We start from the raw sequence: 16,194 nt of genomic DNA, 5'->3' as shown, positions 1-16,194 counted from the left end.
ATACACCACTCCCCTTCAAAGGGGGGGAGTGGAAGCCAACAAGAGACAAACCCATGACTTCATTTTGGCTCTTGAAGTAGGAACTAGTTCTTACCTTTTGCTATTCATAAGAGGTATGCTTGCCTCCCTCTTATGAATTTGGTCCAGAAGTCTGACCACTGATCCTGCGGTACATACCCCGATCAGCTGGGCAGAGGCTAGGATTCCTCCCTCTGCTCTTACGACCAGGGAGGGAATCCAAGGTAGGATGAACACCAGTCTGTTCATAAGACTCAGATTGTAAAGGACCGAGAGTTTGTATACCGTATCGGAACAAATAACAATTTCTCCAAAATTGTATTTTTCCTAACTATACAAACCTGAGGTCCTTTACATATAGTCCCACCTCATGCCACCCCTCACTCAGCGTTTCCTGGGCCTCAAGCAAAGTGACTCCTCGCCTCGCAGTCTAGCGTACCGCTAACTGCCGGACAAGTAGTTAACTACCAAACCCCTTGTTTGAAAAGCTTACGACCGGTTCAGCTGCCGCTAAGTACCTTCCTATTGTAAAGGACCTCAGGTTTGTATAGTTAGGAAAAATTGTTATTTTTGAAGGTTTTTGATGAAAAATGCAATAAAAATGCAGTTTACATAGTTTTTAATACACCAAAAGCATTAAAAGTAAGGTTTTCTTACGATTTCTGATGATTTTCCGGCTTATGGTGATTTTCTGCTTATGACGCGTCTCAAGAACGGAACCCCCGTCATAAGCCGGGGACTGCCTATAAATGATGGAAGACTTTGCCTGTCACCTGACCTGTTGGCTCTGCTTCCAAGGTAACGAGAGAGAGCTCCTCCTTGCCCCAACCTTCGGTGTCAGTGACACAAGAGCAGTTCCTCAGGCAGTATAATCTGTGTCTTCACGGCTAAAAAACTATCTAGCTTTCCTTGCAAGCATAGGAATTTTTGCCGAGCAGCCATGGAAATAGCTGGATGACTTTTCAGTCCTCTGTAACATTCCAGGGAGTGGAGCCGTCTTCACTTGTTGGTGTCATTGACGGTACTTTTTCTCTGGTCAGAGACGCGAGAGTTGCTTCTCTCCGATTCAATTGTGAAAGGTAAAGGTCTACATTCAGCCTGGTCTTTCACATGGAAGTAGTATTTTTTCCTGCCTACCAGACGGTACTTACTGCTTAAACACCGTGTTCAAGAGTTTAGCGACTGTTTTCTAGCTTCGCTAAAAGTAATTCTTTATGTAAAGGACCTCAGGTTTGCCTAGTTAGGAAAAATACAATTTAATTTTAAAAATTGTCATATTTTATCATGAACAATTATATAATTCTAATGATGCTAATCACTGAAAAGGGTAAGGTTTTGTTCTATCTGAGAGTAGCACTGAATTGGAGCCTTTGTAGTGACTGATCTTTCTTGATAATTGAGCCATTATAAGGGGCTATTTACTAAAAGAGCATAATTTTCTTTCTTGTACATAACATTGGTTAATAAATTAATCATATGAGACAATAACCAAGGACACCAGATACATTCATTCATGTATGAAAATAGGACATGGGGTAGGGCCTTTCTGTTGATTTTGTATTAAATGTAAACTGTTGGTTTACATAACATTAAAACTAACATTAAAACTAGTGAGTATTACATTACAAGGCTGTGGGTTTTTCGGCAAGCAACCACCTTCTACTAGGTGTCTGAAATATAAAAAAGTACTGTACGTACCTGTAGTATGTTGTAATAGTGGGCAACTCCTTTGTTAGGCTAATGGTTGCTGTTGTACTGTTTTTTTTTTTTTAAGTTTTTCTTCATTCAAGTTTATCAGCTGGGGCTATTATTGACTTGTTTTAACTACATATTATGCATGTTTATTAAGATGTATGGTATGTATTTATTTTGAGGTCAGTAACTGTATACAGCCCTTTTTCAGATTATATTTTTGTTTTATGATCTGTTACACTGTGATAATTGCATTTATAATATTGATTTTATACAAAGCAGGTGCTTTAATAATGATAAGTAGAGTTGGCAAAGACTTTTTATTTTGCTTTTAAGTGAGTGTCTTAAATTTAAACATTAATTTCATCAACAGTACCTAGACCCTGAAGAAATTGCCAGAGCGCAGGCCATGGCAAGGCTTGCTCTTCTGAGGGCTAGACTGTCCAAAAATGAAGAAGCAGAACCAATTCCATCTGTTCAACCGAAGACTGGTGAAGGTGGATCTCAAGAAAAACCTAAACTACTTGGCAAGGGTAACAAAGGCTTCAAAAGCCAAAAGTCTCCCAAAGGAGCTGTAAAGAGTGGGGAAAAAAGGGATCAGACAAAGCCTAATAAAGAGACTCAAACTCAAGGCCAGCAGTCAAGACCCAAATTGCCAGTATATCGGGGTATTGGTGAAACCAACCTACGTCTCCGGCAGATTTCTAGGCTTTTATCAATGATTGTAGATTGCTTACAAGATTTAGAAAATTACCCAAAATTGTCAAAGAAAAGAAAAGATTTTGTTTCACCTCATGAGATTGAAATAAAAAATAAGCGATGGAATGAGTTTTTACATTCATCAGGCCGCATGCTCTTCACCTTGAAACGAGAGGTGAGTGACATTAGTTTTTACAATTTAAGAGTTAGTTTTATAAGAAAAAATGCCTGCTATATTTACTGTGCTGTAGGAGTACATGTTAAGATTTTGTTTAATTGTTAACAGCAGTATAATATAAATGTAAAATTATGATTTTATCTGTAAAACTTATACTGTAGCATATAGTTACTATTCAGTTGTATGTGATGCAAGGTAAAATATTTTATTTTATGATTTTTGTAATGTTCAATATAGGAATTATATCATGGTGAAAATTAAATTGCTGTAAGCAAGCTTCTACTTTGGAAGTTTAGGCATAAGTTTTTATCCTGTTCCTGAATACATGGCTGTTATGATTTCCTTAATGCTAATATCCAGAAAGGGACATTTGTTGCATAATACATAAGAATTTATGAGTAGGAAGTTTTTTAATACATATCATTCTGCAATTGTAAGTGGTTAACTAATTGATGAGTCAAGCCAGGTGCTCTTACAAAAACAGTCCCTAAATGCTTGAGGTGTTGAGGTGTGCTTTTAAGGTATACACAGGTTGAATAAATAGCATATTTAAACTTACAATAAACCATATAAATTGTCAATGAGTAACCATAATGCATACATAAGTGAGAGAATGTGGTAATATATTACATTTATTAATTTAATCAAACAACTCCCCATGTTATACAATAGCATATGAATTAGCAAAGCTATTCAAAATATTGTCTGCATGCAGATCTGGACTTAGGGCCTGGCTGTGGTTTGTGACTGACGGCACAATATTTCTTAACTTGAAACATCATTTGAAAAATGTATTTATTTTAGTAATTTACCAAGTAGAGTGAACCCACATATTTGCGGATGTCTCTTTGGAACATATAATATCACCGTTATTTGCAGAAAATTCCCCTTTTCGCAGTATTTTTCAATAAGAAATATCCACAAATTTTTTTTTTTTTTTTTTTTTTTTGTTTTTTTCAGGAAAATTCCCCCTTTTCCGCAGTATTTTTCAATAGACAATATCCACAATTTTTTTTTCTTTTTTTTTTTTTTTTTTTTTTTTATCAGTTTCATAAAATGCACATTTTGTGATAAAACTATTTGAAAACCAGGTATAAACATTTTTATTGGGTTTTTCTTGAGCTTTAAATAACACAACAGGCTGTTATAAGTGTTTTTATAGGGGTTTCAACTATTCAGGGGGTTTGTTACCTATCCACCGCAAATATGGGGGAACACTGTACTACATAATTATATCAGTATTAGTTCCTAACTTTCACGGTAGCTTAAGTTTAAAAATTCACAGTAGTGCTCCATCGTTTTGTAGGCAACTGACCCTGCCCACTTTCAGGGAAGAATTTAAGACAACACGGCTCAGGAGCTCAATTCGTTCCTGCCGCTCATCGACTAAACATCGGTTGTTGGGTAGCTTTTGTTTTGGTTACACTGGTTGGTTGCTATAGTTTGCCAAGTTTTGGTGAAGTACATACTCATTTTTTTTTTTGATGTGGTTGCGCTGATTTTCTTAGGTTAGCTAGCTTTTTTAACTTTCCCAATTATGACCTGTCTGACTTCTGTTAGGTATGATATGCAAACAATTTGCAGCTCTTGCAGAGAACAGACTTGTTCTGACATTAATTTTGAAGAATATAAGGACTAGGATCAAGGAAGGTAGAAAACTACTTTCTCATTTAGCAAAACTGAAAAGAGACAGAGGAAGGTGGCCTCCAAGGCCAAGGTTAGGGTTAAATATTTTCATAGCTTAATCTTTCCTACATACAACAATCAGCGCCTCAGTGGAGTGATTGGTATGGTCTTGGCCTGCCACCTCTGTGGCCGCAAGTTCGATTCTTGGGCATTCCACTGAGGGGTTAGCGATATATATTTCTGGTGATGGAAGTCACGTAAAGGCGATGGTCCCGTTGCCGAATAACCACTGGTTCCATGCAATGTAAGAAACCAAACAAACAAACGTACAACAATCATTCAGGCTACCCACCTGTTCATGTTACTTGGATCCATTTTAATCCAGCTTGAGACTTTGAACAACACCACAACAAAACTTACAACCCATAAATTTCTAGAAGACCGAGAGCTCTCTCCTACCGTACCACAGCACCAGATCCATGCCACCTCCACTACTCCTCTGTTTTGTTTACCTTTTGCGCCTCACGCCGCCCCCATCTTGTATTCTATGACGTCACAAAATATCTTAGATACATTAATACATTTTCTAGAATCAAACACATTTCCCATACATTGAACGATGCCCACCTTTCACCAATATAGAAAATAAAAATAAAATAGCATTGACTAAACTGATATATGATCAAGGATGTTTCATTTCTGATGTACCTGTCCCTTTGACTCCTGTGACTGCCTTTTCCCCTATCCAAAGGCCTCCTACCCTTCCATCAACTCCATTACCTGGCTTCCTAACTTCCAAGCCCAATGCCATTGCCAGTCTTGAAGCCAGAGTAGACAAGAAGTTTGGCTTTTTAGCAGATACCGTAACCTAGCTTGGTACATCTATTAAGATCATAATGGATCAGTTAAGTGCCCGTAATATGCATGCAAGTGTTGTCAGTGGAGGAGGTGACTGCTTGTTTCACCAACGCTCCTGCAGCGCTTAGGCTATGCCCTAAATTCCATGATCAATCAATCAACCAACGCTCCTTGACTTAGGTCCCTGCCAGACTCCCGTAACCCTGGGAAGAAGCAAACTGAAGCTCCAAGGGAGGTCGGTGGAGTTTGCCCACAGGTAGTTGCTCCCTCAACCAAGAATGTGCATTCCCAGGACTTTGTGGACAGCCATTAGAAAGGCTTGCCTTATTGTCCAGTGGTTCAGATTCCGACAAGAGCAGAAGATAAAGTTAGTGTTTTTCTGAGTTTTATGGGCCACTGAAAAGACCTGCTGCCCCTGAGTGTGCTCTCCCACTTGCAAGGCCTTAGATCTGGACTGCAGTTCACAACCTTCATGTAGTTTTTGGGAGCAGAAAAGCGCCCTGACATCTCCCGAATATTTTGTGCCCAAACGCTCGTTTATGAAGAGTTCCGAGTGCCCAGTGAGTGATCGTGTAGTGACAGCTGAGCGCCCAGGGAAAGAAGAGAGTGCAGTGTATGTTTCTAAGTGCCTCGCTGGCACCAAATACTCAGTAGGAGAGCCTACAGTTGAGTGGTCAGTGTGTGTAAGACATTCAATGGAAGATGAGTGCTCAGTGACAGGAGACAAGCATTGAGTGTTAGTCAATCACCCAGTCAGCTCCATATGTATGGTAGATCCAGAGCGCATGAAGGGAGCCGAGCGCACAGTGCAAGTCGAGCGCTCCAAGCTTGTCTTGACGCCAAAGCGTTTTATTTCCAATCGTGTGCTTAGTACCAAGCACACCTCTTTTAAGAAACGGCCAGTGTTAAATCAGCCTTTATCAGTGTTCTCCAGTATCAGAAGGTTCTTTATTTTCAATGAATTCGCCTGTTTCTTCTCGCCCTCCTACGACTCATCCTCCTGCTCCTTGCTCCTGTGGTGCCACAATCTGCCAATATTTTGGTGCCATGTACTGCTTGCCATGAGCGTCCTGTGCAGTTGGATTTGTTGAGTTTGAATGCTCCTGCAGTGCAGGACTCTGCTTGGACCTGATCCAGCAATGCCTGGACAATATTCTAGATCTATTGAAGAAGCTCTTGTCTGCAATTCAGGAGCAACCACACTTAGCTCCTTCAATTTCATCCTTGGAGGAAGATATACGTAGAGCAGGATTGAACAATGTCGGCTTATGCCTCTTTATTGAAGTATTTCTTATTCTGCTATCCAACGTTCTTCTCTCTTTTGGCTCTGTCATCACGAGACTGCTTTTATAATGAGGCACCCATCAGGTATCTCTAGAATGACAAAGATAGTTCTCTCCTGTTCTTTGAAGAAGGCTCTTTCAGGTATCGAAAGTTGGCTGGCTGGCCACCTTTTGGCTCTCCTTCTCAGGGAAGCACCTTCTTTGGGAGTTTCTGCCTTTCCCAAGGGGGCTTCTATGGCTTGATTGACTCTACAAGATCAGCATTTGCTTTTGTTAAGATCTTTTCATCCTTGTAGTTTGTCCATTTGATAAAGAACTTGTTTTAAGTCGTTGAGTTTCTAAGCTTTCTCAATTGGACGGTGGGAGCCTGATGGAAAAGATCAAGGACTGTACCACTCTCCAGGATAACTTTGCAGCAGACTGGTTAGGGGTGTTGTCTTACACAGGCAAAGTGGTTCGTGATGGCTCTCAATAACTGGCTCCGCTGTTTTCTTTAGGAATCCTTAAGGCAACGCATGATTTACTCGCTCATTCTACCAAACGCCCTAATCAGCCAAGCCATATGTCTGCAGTCTTTTAGTCTCAGTATGGTATTTCCTTTACAGTAATGATAGGGGGCAGACCCAGGTATCAGTCCCGACTATGTGCCAATCTACGATCAGTTCTCCTGCTTAGGAAATCCTCCACCAGACCCTACTCTAGCAATTGAGGATTCTGTCCTCTGTGTTCTGGTGGGAACCAGGCTTCTGCATTTTGTGAAGGAATGGGAAGTAAGGAAGGCAGAGCCATGGGTATTAGAAATAATTGGGGGGGTTATCCCATTCCGTTCAACACAAAATCTCCTTTAAAGTCACCGCCCATCAGCTTGACTGCCTACTTGGTAGGGTCTCAGAGGTTTTCGGCCCTGTCAAAGGAAGGGACTTTTCTCTACTCAGGAAAGGGGTCAGAGAACTTGTGGAAGATGTAAATTCAGAGGGCTTTTACAACCGACACTTTGTTATTCCTAAGTCATTGGGAGATTGGAGACGAAACAACAAAATTTGGGATGGAAATGAATCCGTCAGTTCTATCCTCCATCCAATGAAGGGATTGGATGGTGACTTTCACATTACAGTTCATCAGGAATCCAGAAACTACCTAAAGTTTGTGTTCCAGTGTAGTCTCAACTAGTCCCAACTCAGATGTTCATCAAATTAGGGATGATGATCAACTCTCAGATTTCTTGAAATCATTGATTGTTTTTAGCTGGTAACCAGCTAGCGCTTGGAAATATCCTATTATTAAGACCGAAGGTTTGTTAGCTATGAAAAATACAAATTGATGAAAAATTTGTCATATTAGCTATGAAAAATACAAATTGATTAAAAATTTCTCATATCTCAGTCCTGCATTCAGACGATTCAGAAGTTCCTCACTCGCCCTTTCTGCTTAGCCAATGATCTATGGATAGGGGCCCTCATCTATAGGACTTGAAAGTTGCAGGGACATGGTCGCAACAGGAAAGGAAGCACCACATCAATGTGAGGGAACTAAAAGTAGTGCATTTGGCCCTTCTACACTTTACCTCTGTGACATACGGGAAGACAGTCGCAATTCATTTTGACAACATGGCAGTGATGGCCTACATAAAAAAATCAGGGAGGCACACACACTTTCTTGCTTTGTCAAGAGGCCACAAAGCTCTTTGTTTGGGCCCAGAACAACCACACACAGTTAGTCACCCACTTTATTCAGGGTAAATTGAATGTCCTTGTGGATAAGTTGAGTTGCCACAAACAGGTGCTATTGATGGAATGGACACTGAATCCACAGATGTGCACTGACCTGTGAAACGGTGGGGGAAGCTGTTGATAGACCAGTTGTGATGTCGAAAAATCACCGTCTTTGTGTTGCTCTCCAGTCCCGGACCCTATGACATGGGCAACGGATGCAATGCTCCAGGACTGGTCCAACCTGGATGTGTATTGTCTTTCCACCTTTCAGCATAGTGAGGGAAGTCAAAAGTCTCAGTCCAGCAATAACTCGATAACGCTCATAACCTCGTTTTGGCTGCAGAGGGAGCAGTTCCCGGACCTCCTCCGAATGCTGGTGGACTTTCCAAGACTCCTACCACTGCATCGAAATCTTCTCGGGAAACTCCATTTCCACCTTTTTCATCAAGGTTTGTCCACTCTCACTCTGACAGGCTTCAAACTGTCAGGAAGCTTGTCAGAGCAAAAGGATTTTCAAAAGTAGTTGCAAAGGCTATTGCCAACTGTAGTTAGCAGTCCTCTGCTAACATCTACCAAGCAAAGTGGTCAATTTTCTGTAGCTGGTGTCAAAGGCACAACATTTCATCTTCTAAAACTACTTTAGTGCAAATAGCAGACTTTTTACTATTCTTGAAGTCTTCCTTTGGCCTAGCGACTTCAATATGATGGGTTATAGAGCCATGCTCAATTCAGTGCTCAGACATAGAGGCCTGGACCATGCAACACATCAGGATATTGGCAACTTGATTAAATCCTTTGATACTTTGAAACAAGCTAATCCTTCCTCTGTGTCCTGGAATTTAGATGTTGTACTTCAATAGCTTTCTGTTCCTCCGTTTGAAATCCTTCATGCTTCATCTCCAAGTGATTTAATGAGGAAAATCCTCTTTTTAGTTGCTTTGGCCACAGCCAAAAGAATTAGTAGATTGTGGCTTTGGACAAACAAGTCAGCTTTTCTTAAGGAGATATGATCTGCTTGTTTACTCTTGGGTTCTTAACAAAAAATAAAAACCCCATCCAATCCCTGGCCTCGTTCATTTTCTATCAAGAACCTGACTAGTATCCTTGGACTGACAGACCAGGAGAGGGTTCTTTGTCTGGTTAGAGCCAGCCCTTAAGTATCATCTTGAGAGAACCAAGAGATTCAGGTCCCAGTCGTAATCTCTGGTGTTCAGTGAAGGACCATTCTTGTCCTATATCCAAGAATCCGTTATCCTTCTTTTTAAGAGATGTTATCTCTGAAGCTTATAGTAACATTCAGGAAGAGGCATTACCCTTATTGAAGGTTAAAGCCCATGATATTAGGGTAGTAGCTACTTCTCTAGTGTTTAAATGCAATCTGTCACTCTCTACAATTCTTCAGTCTACTTACTGGAAATGTCGATCCTTTTTTACGTTTCATTACTTACGAGATGTCGAGGTTATACAGGCGGACCCCGGTTATCGGTGGGTGTGCGGAGGTTATAGTATATGAAAACTGCAGCACATTAGGACCATTTTCTGTGACTGGCATGGTATTGGGGGAGGAAGGATAGGAGTGTATCTTTAATTTCTCTATCTCCTTCCCTTGGGTTTTAGGTGATTGAGTTAGTTGTTACTAGTTGGCTAGTGGATTTTCCAAGGTCTGCAGATAACGAAGTCATCTAGTTATTTTCTTGTATGGATAGCGAGATGAACCATTACCAGTACAGATGAGTTTGCTCTTCAGTCTGGTTTGGGGTTATGCAGAGCTTGGTACTGCATGCAACACCTTTTCGGTGATTGGTCAAATACTACTCCATCCTCGTGTCTTGGACCTTAGGGTCTGAACACATAGGACAGGAAGCACAGATTCCCTCTTTATTCTTCTTCTTGGAGCTTCAACCTCAAAGGAGAACAGTTAATTGGGAAGAAGTGATAGGTAGTTGCTGATGATTAGCACTCATAATTATGAAGTGGTGATCTGCTCAACTCACTCAACTCAGCTAGGCCAGCCAGCTCTGCCGAGCCGAGTGCTTGGCTCTACCGAGTGAACTCTGCTCTTGATCAGTGCAGTCCCTAGCCATCGCATAGCACCCTCCCTTCCCATGTTGCAGCAAGTTTTCACAGGGGTCATCGTCTTTGGCTTCATTGTCTGTTGCCCCCTCACCTTTCTCTTCCAAGGCTTCCACGGCCTAAGGAGGGGAAGGTAGTTTCTCCATCCCCCAAGAAGTCTCGCCCCGAGACTTCTAAGGGTCTACATCCTTCCTCTGTGGAGGAAGCAGTTGGCTGTCTCTTCAGCTCACCTGTTCCTTCCGGAGCAGGAACTGTGACACTGCCCCCAAAATATAGTGTCTTGGGAGCCCCACGAGTTTGAACCCAGGTTCGTTCTCCTGTCTCTGGTTCCAAGGGCGCTGCTCATGGAACTTGGGCTGTGTTGGGTACTTGTGTACAAGTCTCTCCAAGAGTAAGACCTCCAAGGGGGGTCGTACACCCACTGTCAGTGATGCGTACTCTTCTGTCCGTCATGACAGTGGAGCAGGTCGAGAGAAGGGACTGAGCTGCGTTGGTGGCTCCCACCCACCTGTGAAAGCCAGGTATGGGTAGTCTCAGGTGCAAAGATTGATGTAGCTGTCCCTTGGGACAAGGCATCTGAAGGAACTAGGAGGCTCTCTGTGTAGTCCTCTTCGTGAGGTTCAGTCACAGAGAAGATAGATGTGTAACAAGACGTGGCAAGTTCTCACCAGCTTTTACTGCATTTAACTCGTCAACTTTCACTCACGTTTGCGTGAATGAAGCAGTTGTAGGAAAAGAATGCTACGTTTGACAGAGTGAGAGCATCGCAAGTTCAGAGAAGAGCAGGCAAGAACAGTCAATACTCCTCTCTTTTTTTTCCCCCTCATCTTCCTGGGTTACACCGGGATGGGCAAGGGAATAAGAGGAACTCTATGGAGTCCACTCCCAAGAGTTCAAATCTGAGAGACAATTTTGGTTCTACCTTAGGATCTTAACGAACATACATCAGTCTGTTCAGGATGGATAGCATCGAGAAGTTTGAACACCTCTCCAGTGCTACTATTTTGGGAACACCAGTTTGGCTTGAACTAGTCATCTTTGGTGTCCTGTTATCACCGTAGAAGTCTCCCTTTGGGACAGTCACCTTCGCTCTCTTCATTAGAGAATGAAAGAGGTCTACTTCCAGTGCTTTTTCTTGTTTCTCGAATGAAGAAGAATTAGGCTGGAGCACGATTTACAGGAACCTACGAATATACTAGTATGTTCTCGTCATGATATGTGCCTGTTATCAGTCACACCGTCCGAGTATGTAATAGCCGCATACCTGTAATTTAATTCTACTGGTATGTGACCGAGACAAATAGTACCTTCTTAAGAGAAGGTACTATTTGTCTCAGGACAGCCACTCGGGCCTCCCAAGAGTTTCTGGTTTTAATTTTGAGATGAATAGTGGTATTGTTTGAAAACAACACAACATTTTCAGTATCACGGTTAAAATGCAGATGCTTGACTATCTTTTTTTGCATTCTATGGTATCTAAGCCAAACGCATTCAAACATGGAATGCACTACCAGGCAACTCGGTATAAGGAGTCGAGTGAGGAACAGTTTACTGCCATCACTCTGAGATTCTGTTCGTCTTAGTATAGTTTCTCCTCTGTCGAGGATTAACTACCAATTCGAATCTCTCTGACCAGCCATCACAGACTTAGGTCTCTGGTTGGCTCAGAATTCTTGCATAAGGCTCATGTCTCGTATTCCACTTTTACTGTTGCGAGAATTTTCAGACAGAGATATTATATGTCATTAGACACATTATCATCTTTCTGTTTACCCCATGGTATAACAGGAGTCTGTAATCTTCTGTTCTGTCGCACCTGCCCCATCGGCTGCTGGGATGACGCAGAATGATTTTCTTCAGACAATTTGAGTTTTGTCTTCCAATACACATTTTGTAATGCATAAGGTGTTCAGTTTTTCTTTGTTCACTCCTAATTTTATGTGAATAACGGAAGACTTCACCCGTTCCCCGTCCAACTAGCTCTGCTTCCAGAGTACAGATTCGCAGATTCACGCATTCGCAGATTTCTCTCTGGACCATATCTACCTGTTATTTCCAGGAAATTAGCCTATTTGCAGTATTTTTTTATGAGAAATATCTACAAATTCCTGGTTTTTTTTTTAAATCATAAAATGCACTTTTTGTGATAAAACTATAAAAAACCAGGTATAAAGATATTTTGTGGGTTTTTCTTGAGGTTAACCTATCAAAATAAGCTGTTTTAAGCATTTTTTTAGGGGTTCCAACTATTTGTAGATTCTAACTATTCGCGGGGGTGGGGGTCTTGTACACATCTCCTGCGAGTACAGGGGGACCACTGTAGATAGAAAAGTTTCTCTATGATCCAACTCACAAGTGGTTCTTCAGGCAGTACAATCCCTGCGTTTTCACCGACTTTCTCACCAAGCAGCAATGAAAGAGCAGAATAACTTTTTCAGTCCTCTGTAAAACACCAGGGATTAGAGCCATCTTCACTGGTTGGTGTCATCCATTGGACTTTTTCTGTGATCAGAATCATGAGAGTTCACTTTTCCATGATTCAACTGTGGAGATGTCTGTACACATTTACCTTAGTCATTCACTAATTAGTATTGTTTTTCCTTATTTGATTCAATTACTGATAAGAAACTTCTTTCATCTAATGTGCACCTACCTTGAGAGATTCATCATCTTGTGTCTCAACATCGTTGGCAAAGAAGATCGATGATTTGCATGGTTTGTTCTCAATATCATCTTTCAAAAGGTGGGTGTCATGTCGTGACTCTGTCTCGGATGCACAATTATTCGACATCTGTTGACGATTCTGGATCCTTCATGTTCTCCTGCGCTTTGGACTTAGTATTGGTTAATCCAGATCAGTCGTTACTTTGTTCTATTAGTGTGTTGCTTTACCTACAAAGGATCGAAACCCTTTATCCACTGCTGATTTCAATGCAAAAGTGTCCAATGCCACATCTTCCTCCGATACGTCCACTGTACACTCTCTCAACATTTATATCTTTTTTTTTTTTTTTTTTTTTTTTTTTTTTTTTTTTTTTTTTTTTTTTTCCTTCGGGTCTGCCCACAGGTCCTTGGAACCTCTTTTCCTTGGACTGGTGGTGGATGCTCACAAGTTATGTTTGCTTACCCGGCTCCTTCAAGAGGACAAGTTGCATCTCGCCTGTGGTGTGCTGTTCTAGAGGTAAGAAGGATGCGAGAGTGACTGGCCTCTCCACCTTCCCCTCCTCATCCTTCTACTCCTTGTCCTTCAGGTTGAGGATAGGACTTGAACTTACACTTGCTGGTCAGGCGTTTGATGTGGTAAGCCTGCACATCGAGTTTCCTTTCTAGCTTACTTATCAGAATCATAGAAGCAATCCTGCTTCTTCCTCTAGCAAAGGGAGGAAGAAGACTGGCAGTAATGCAAACCCTTCCTAGGACTTTGCATTAATGCCTCTGACTCAAAGTATTCTTCCCAGCCCTCTTTTGGATGAGGTACGATTCCTCGCTCATTTCGAAAGGGCCCAGAAGTCTGAATCTTGATTATGCAGCTCCTATACTCTGATCAAGTTGTCAGAGGCAGGGCACACCTCGTCGCTCCTACGACCAGGAGGAATAGCCCAAGTGTGCTGAACTTGTCAGTTCTAGAGGCTCACTCACAACCCTCCCACCAATCAGTTAGTCTTCCTAATGTAAAGGACTGAGGGTTTGTATGTCGTGTAGGAACAAATCACAGTTTTTTAAAGTAAATTGTATTTTTCCTAACTCTACAAACCTGAGGTCCTTTACATTAGTGCCCACCTCATGCCACCCCTAACCTCTAACAGGTTCCTCTCAAGCCCTCTTCACTCCCTCCTCATCATCCATCCTCAACACATGTCCATACCATCTCAATCGTGACACACTTATCACTTCTGTAATCTTTACTAAGCCCATTTTTGTGTGCTTGTCATGGATGTGTTGAGTGAAGCGATCAGGAATGAAGAGCTGTGGAAATTGTTGTATGTGGATGATCTGTTGATTACTGCTGAAAATGAGGAGGACCTACAGAGAAGGGTTGGAGAGTGATAGGACTCTAGAGAGGGGTGGCTTAAAGGTGAATGTGAATAAAACAGGTTTTGCTGAGCAGTAGGGAAGATAGAGACAGAATAGTAAGGAGAGGCTCAATTATAAAATAGGCAGAAAAATTTAAACACTTTAGATCTACTTTAAGCCAGGGGCGAGGATGTGAGGCTGAAGTTGAAAGTAGGATAAAAGCTGCATGGGGGAAGTGGAGAGAGGTAGCTGGAGTGGTATGTGATAAGAAAATGCCAATCAAGCTAAAAGTCAAGATATATAACAGTGATAAGACCAACGTTAATGTATGGAGCAGAAACATGGGCTCTAAGAAGAAAAGAGAAAATTATGAAATAAGAATGGCCTACCCGACAGTAGTTATTGCCTAACCATCTTATTCAAGAATGTAATGGCCATATTCCAGCCTATGCTGAAAGTAATTCCAAATGTAAAGGGCATGAGGTTTGTATAGTTAGGAAAACTACAATTTACTTTAAAAAATTGTGATACATATGTCCAATACTGTGTGTATTAATTGCCTGAATTCAATTGAACTCTTATTAATATAACTTTGAAATATTTACAAAGTTAATTTTACTTACACCTTTGTATACTATTTTTATAATATAATGATAATTATGAAATGAAATATATTTGTTATAATAAATAACATTTCCATCTAATGAAATATTCAAGTGGCTAGGTTATGCAACATGTGTAATGTAATAAAAAGTAGGTAACGAAATTCCTATGAAACATCAAACTATATTCTGATATGGTTTTTATTTTTTGTTGTCCAGTTATGTTCTACCTCATTATCTATTTTAGAAAATTAATTATCTAAAATGAAAGTAAGGGAATATTCATATACAGGCAGTCCCCAGGCAGTGCTGATAAACGAAAACCACCATTAACCAAAACTTGATGATTTATGGTGCTTATGGCACAGATAACTCTATTATTGGCACCTTATGGCACCAATAACCAGAACTCTGTGCGTTACAGTGCCATAAATTGGCAATTTTATGGTGCTTTACAAGCGCCATAAAACCAGATCGCCATTAACCAAGTCCACTAATAACCGGGGACTGCCTGTACTTAATTTATTTACACTCAACTTTATAAGATGTTTGTTATAGTGAGAAAGATAGAAGAATGTCATTATGTTTAGTTTTTGAAGGATGTGGATACTTTCAGTAAACTCAGTACATTTTATTGTTTTCTGTTCAAAAAAAGCATTTTCTTTTTGATGAACAGAAACTGCAAATGACTATGCCTCCACCAAAGGGTACATATAATAAATTTTGATTTCAGCTATTTTCAGTCAATATCCATCCATCTGGCTAACTCAGGGTTATTAAAAAGTCTATCATAAAATCCATGTACGTAACGTACCTTTGGTTTGGTAGGCTGATTGTACTGTATTCTTTTGTCATTGCTTTTGGATTTTGTTTTCAGGATAATCATTGAAGAGTAGGTATACTAAATCACTTATTCCTTGCTACATTGTCAGTGAGGATTTAGGTCAAGGTAGTAAATAGTTGTAAATTGATAATCTGTTTGAATTTACAGTAATTTTTTTTTACATTTTAAAACAGGTTACTTCAATGGAAAGAGCATTAAAGCAAGAGGAAAGAAACCCAAAATTTCTGAGGATGCTAGCATCATCATCTCATAGTTTGTACAAGTTGTTGCAGGTATTTATGAGGTGCAGTTTTTCTCCAAGTATTTAAAGTTTTTTGTTTTTTGAAAGATAGTCTTTGATATCCTTCAACCTTTGAGAGTCACTCCAGTTTTGATTGTTGATGAAATGAATACACCATTGTTCTTGGTAACTACATTATCTGAGGTTTATGGTAGCTGCTTTAGTGTGAGGTATAATCATATAAGCAGTGTTCTCAAAATTTGGGTTGTAGTATTGCTTATAGTATTACTCATGGCTTTCTCCTACTCATTCATATCCTCTAGTGGTAATTCTTCATATGGTACTAAATGTTCTTACTGTATCTTACAACCCATG

At 40.6% G+C, this 16,194-nt stretch overlaps 1 protein-coding gene across 2 annotated transcripts in view; it reads left to right on the top strand.

The window, feature by feature from the left end:
• Nucleotides 1-16,194, top strand: part of LOC135204031 (uncharacterized) — a 157,709-nt gene that overhangs the window by 25,324 nt on the left and 116,191 nt on the right. For both annotated transcript variants that reach the window (XM_064233973.1, XM_064233974.1), the window contains exons 3-4: nt 2,084-2,584; nt 15,773-15,871. In XM_064233973.1, the coding sequence (XP_064090043.1) occupies nt 2,084-2,584; nt 15,773-15,871 (600 nt within the window). The remainder of the gene's footprint in view (nt 1-2,083; nt 2,585-15,772; nt 15,872-16,194) is intronic.

The sequence above is a fragment of the Macrobrachium nipponense genome, chromosome 44 (assembly GCF_015104395.2).
Source record: "Macrobrachium nipponense isolate FS-2020 chromosome 44, ASM1510439v2, whole genome shotgun sequence".
In the NCBI taxonomy this organism is placed as follows: Eukaryota; Metazoa; Arthropoda; class Malacostraca; order Decapoda; family Palaemonidae; genus Macrobrachium; species Macrobrachium nipponense.
Note: the sequence above shows the minus strand (reverse complement) of the source record. Positions and strands in the feature narration are given on the sequence as shown.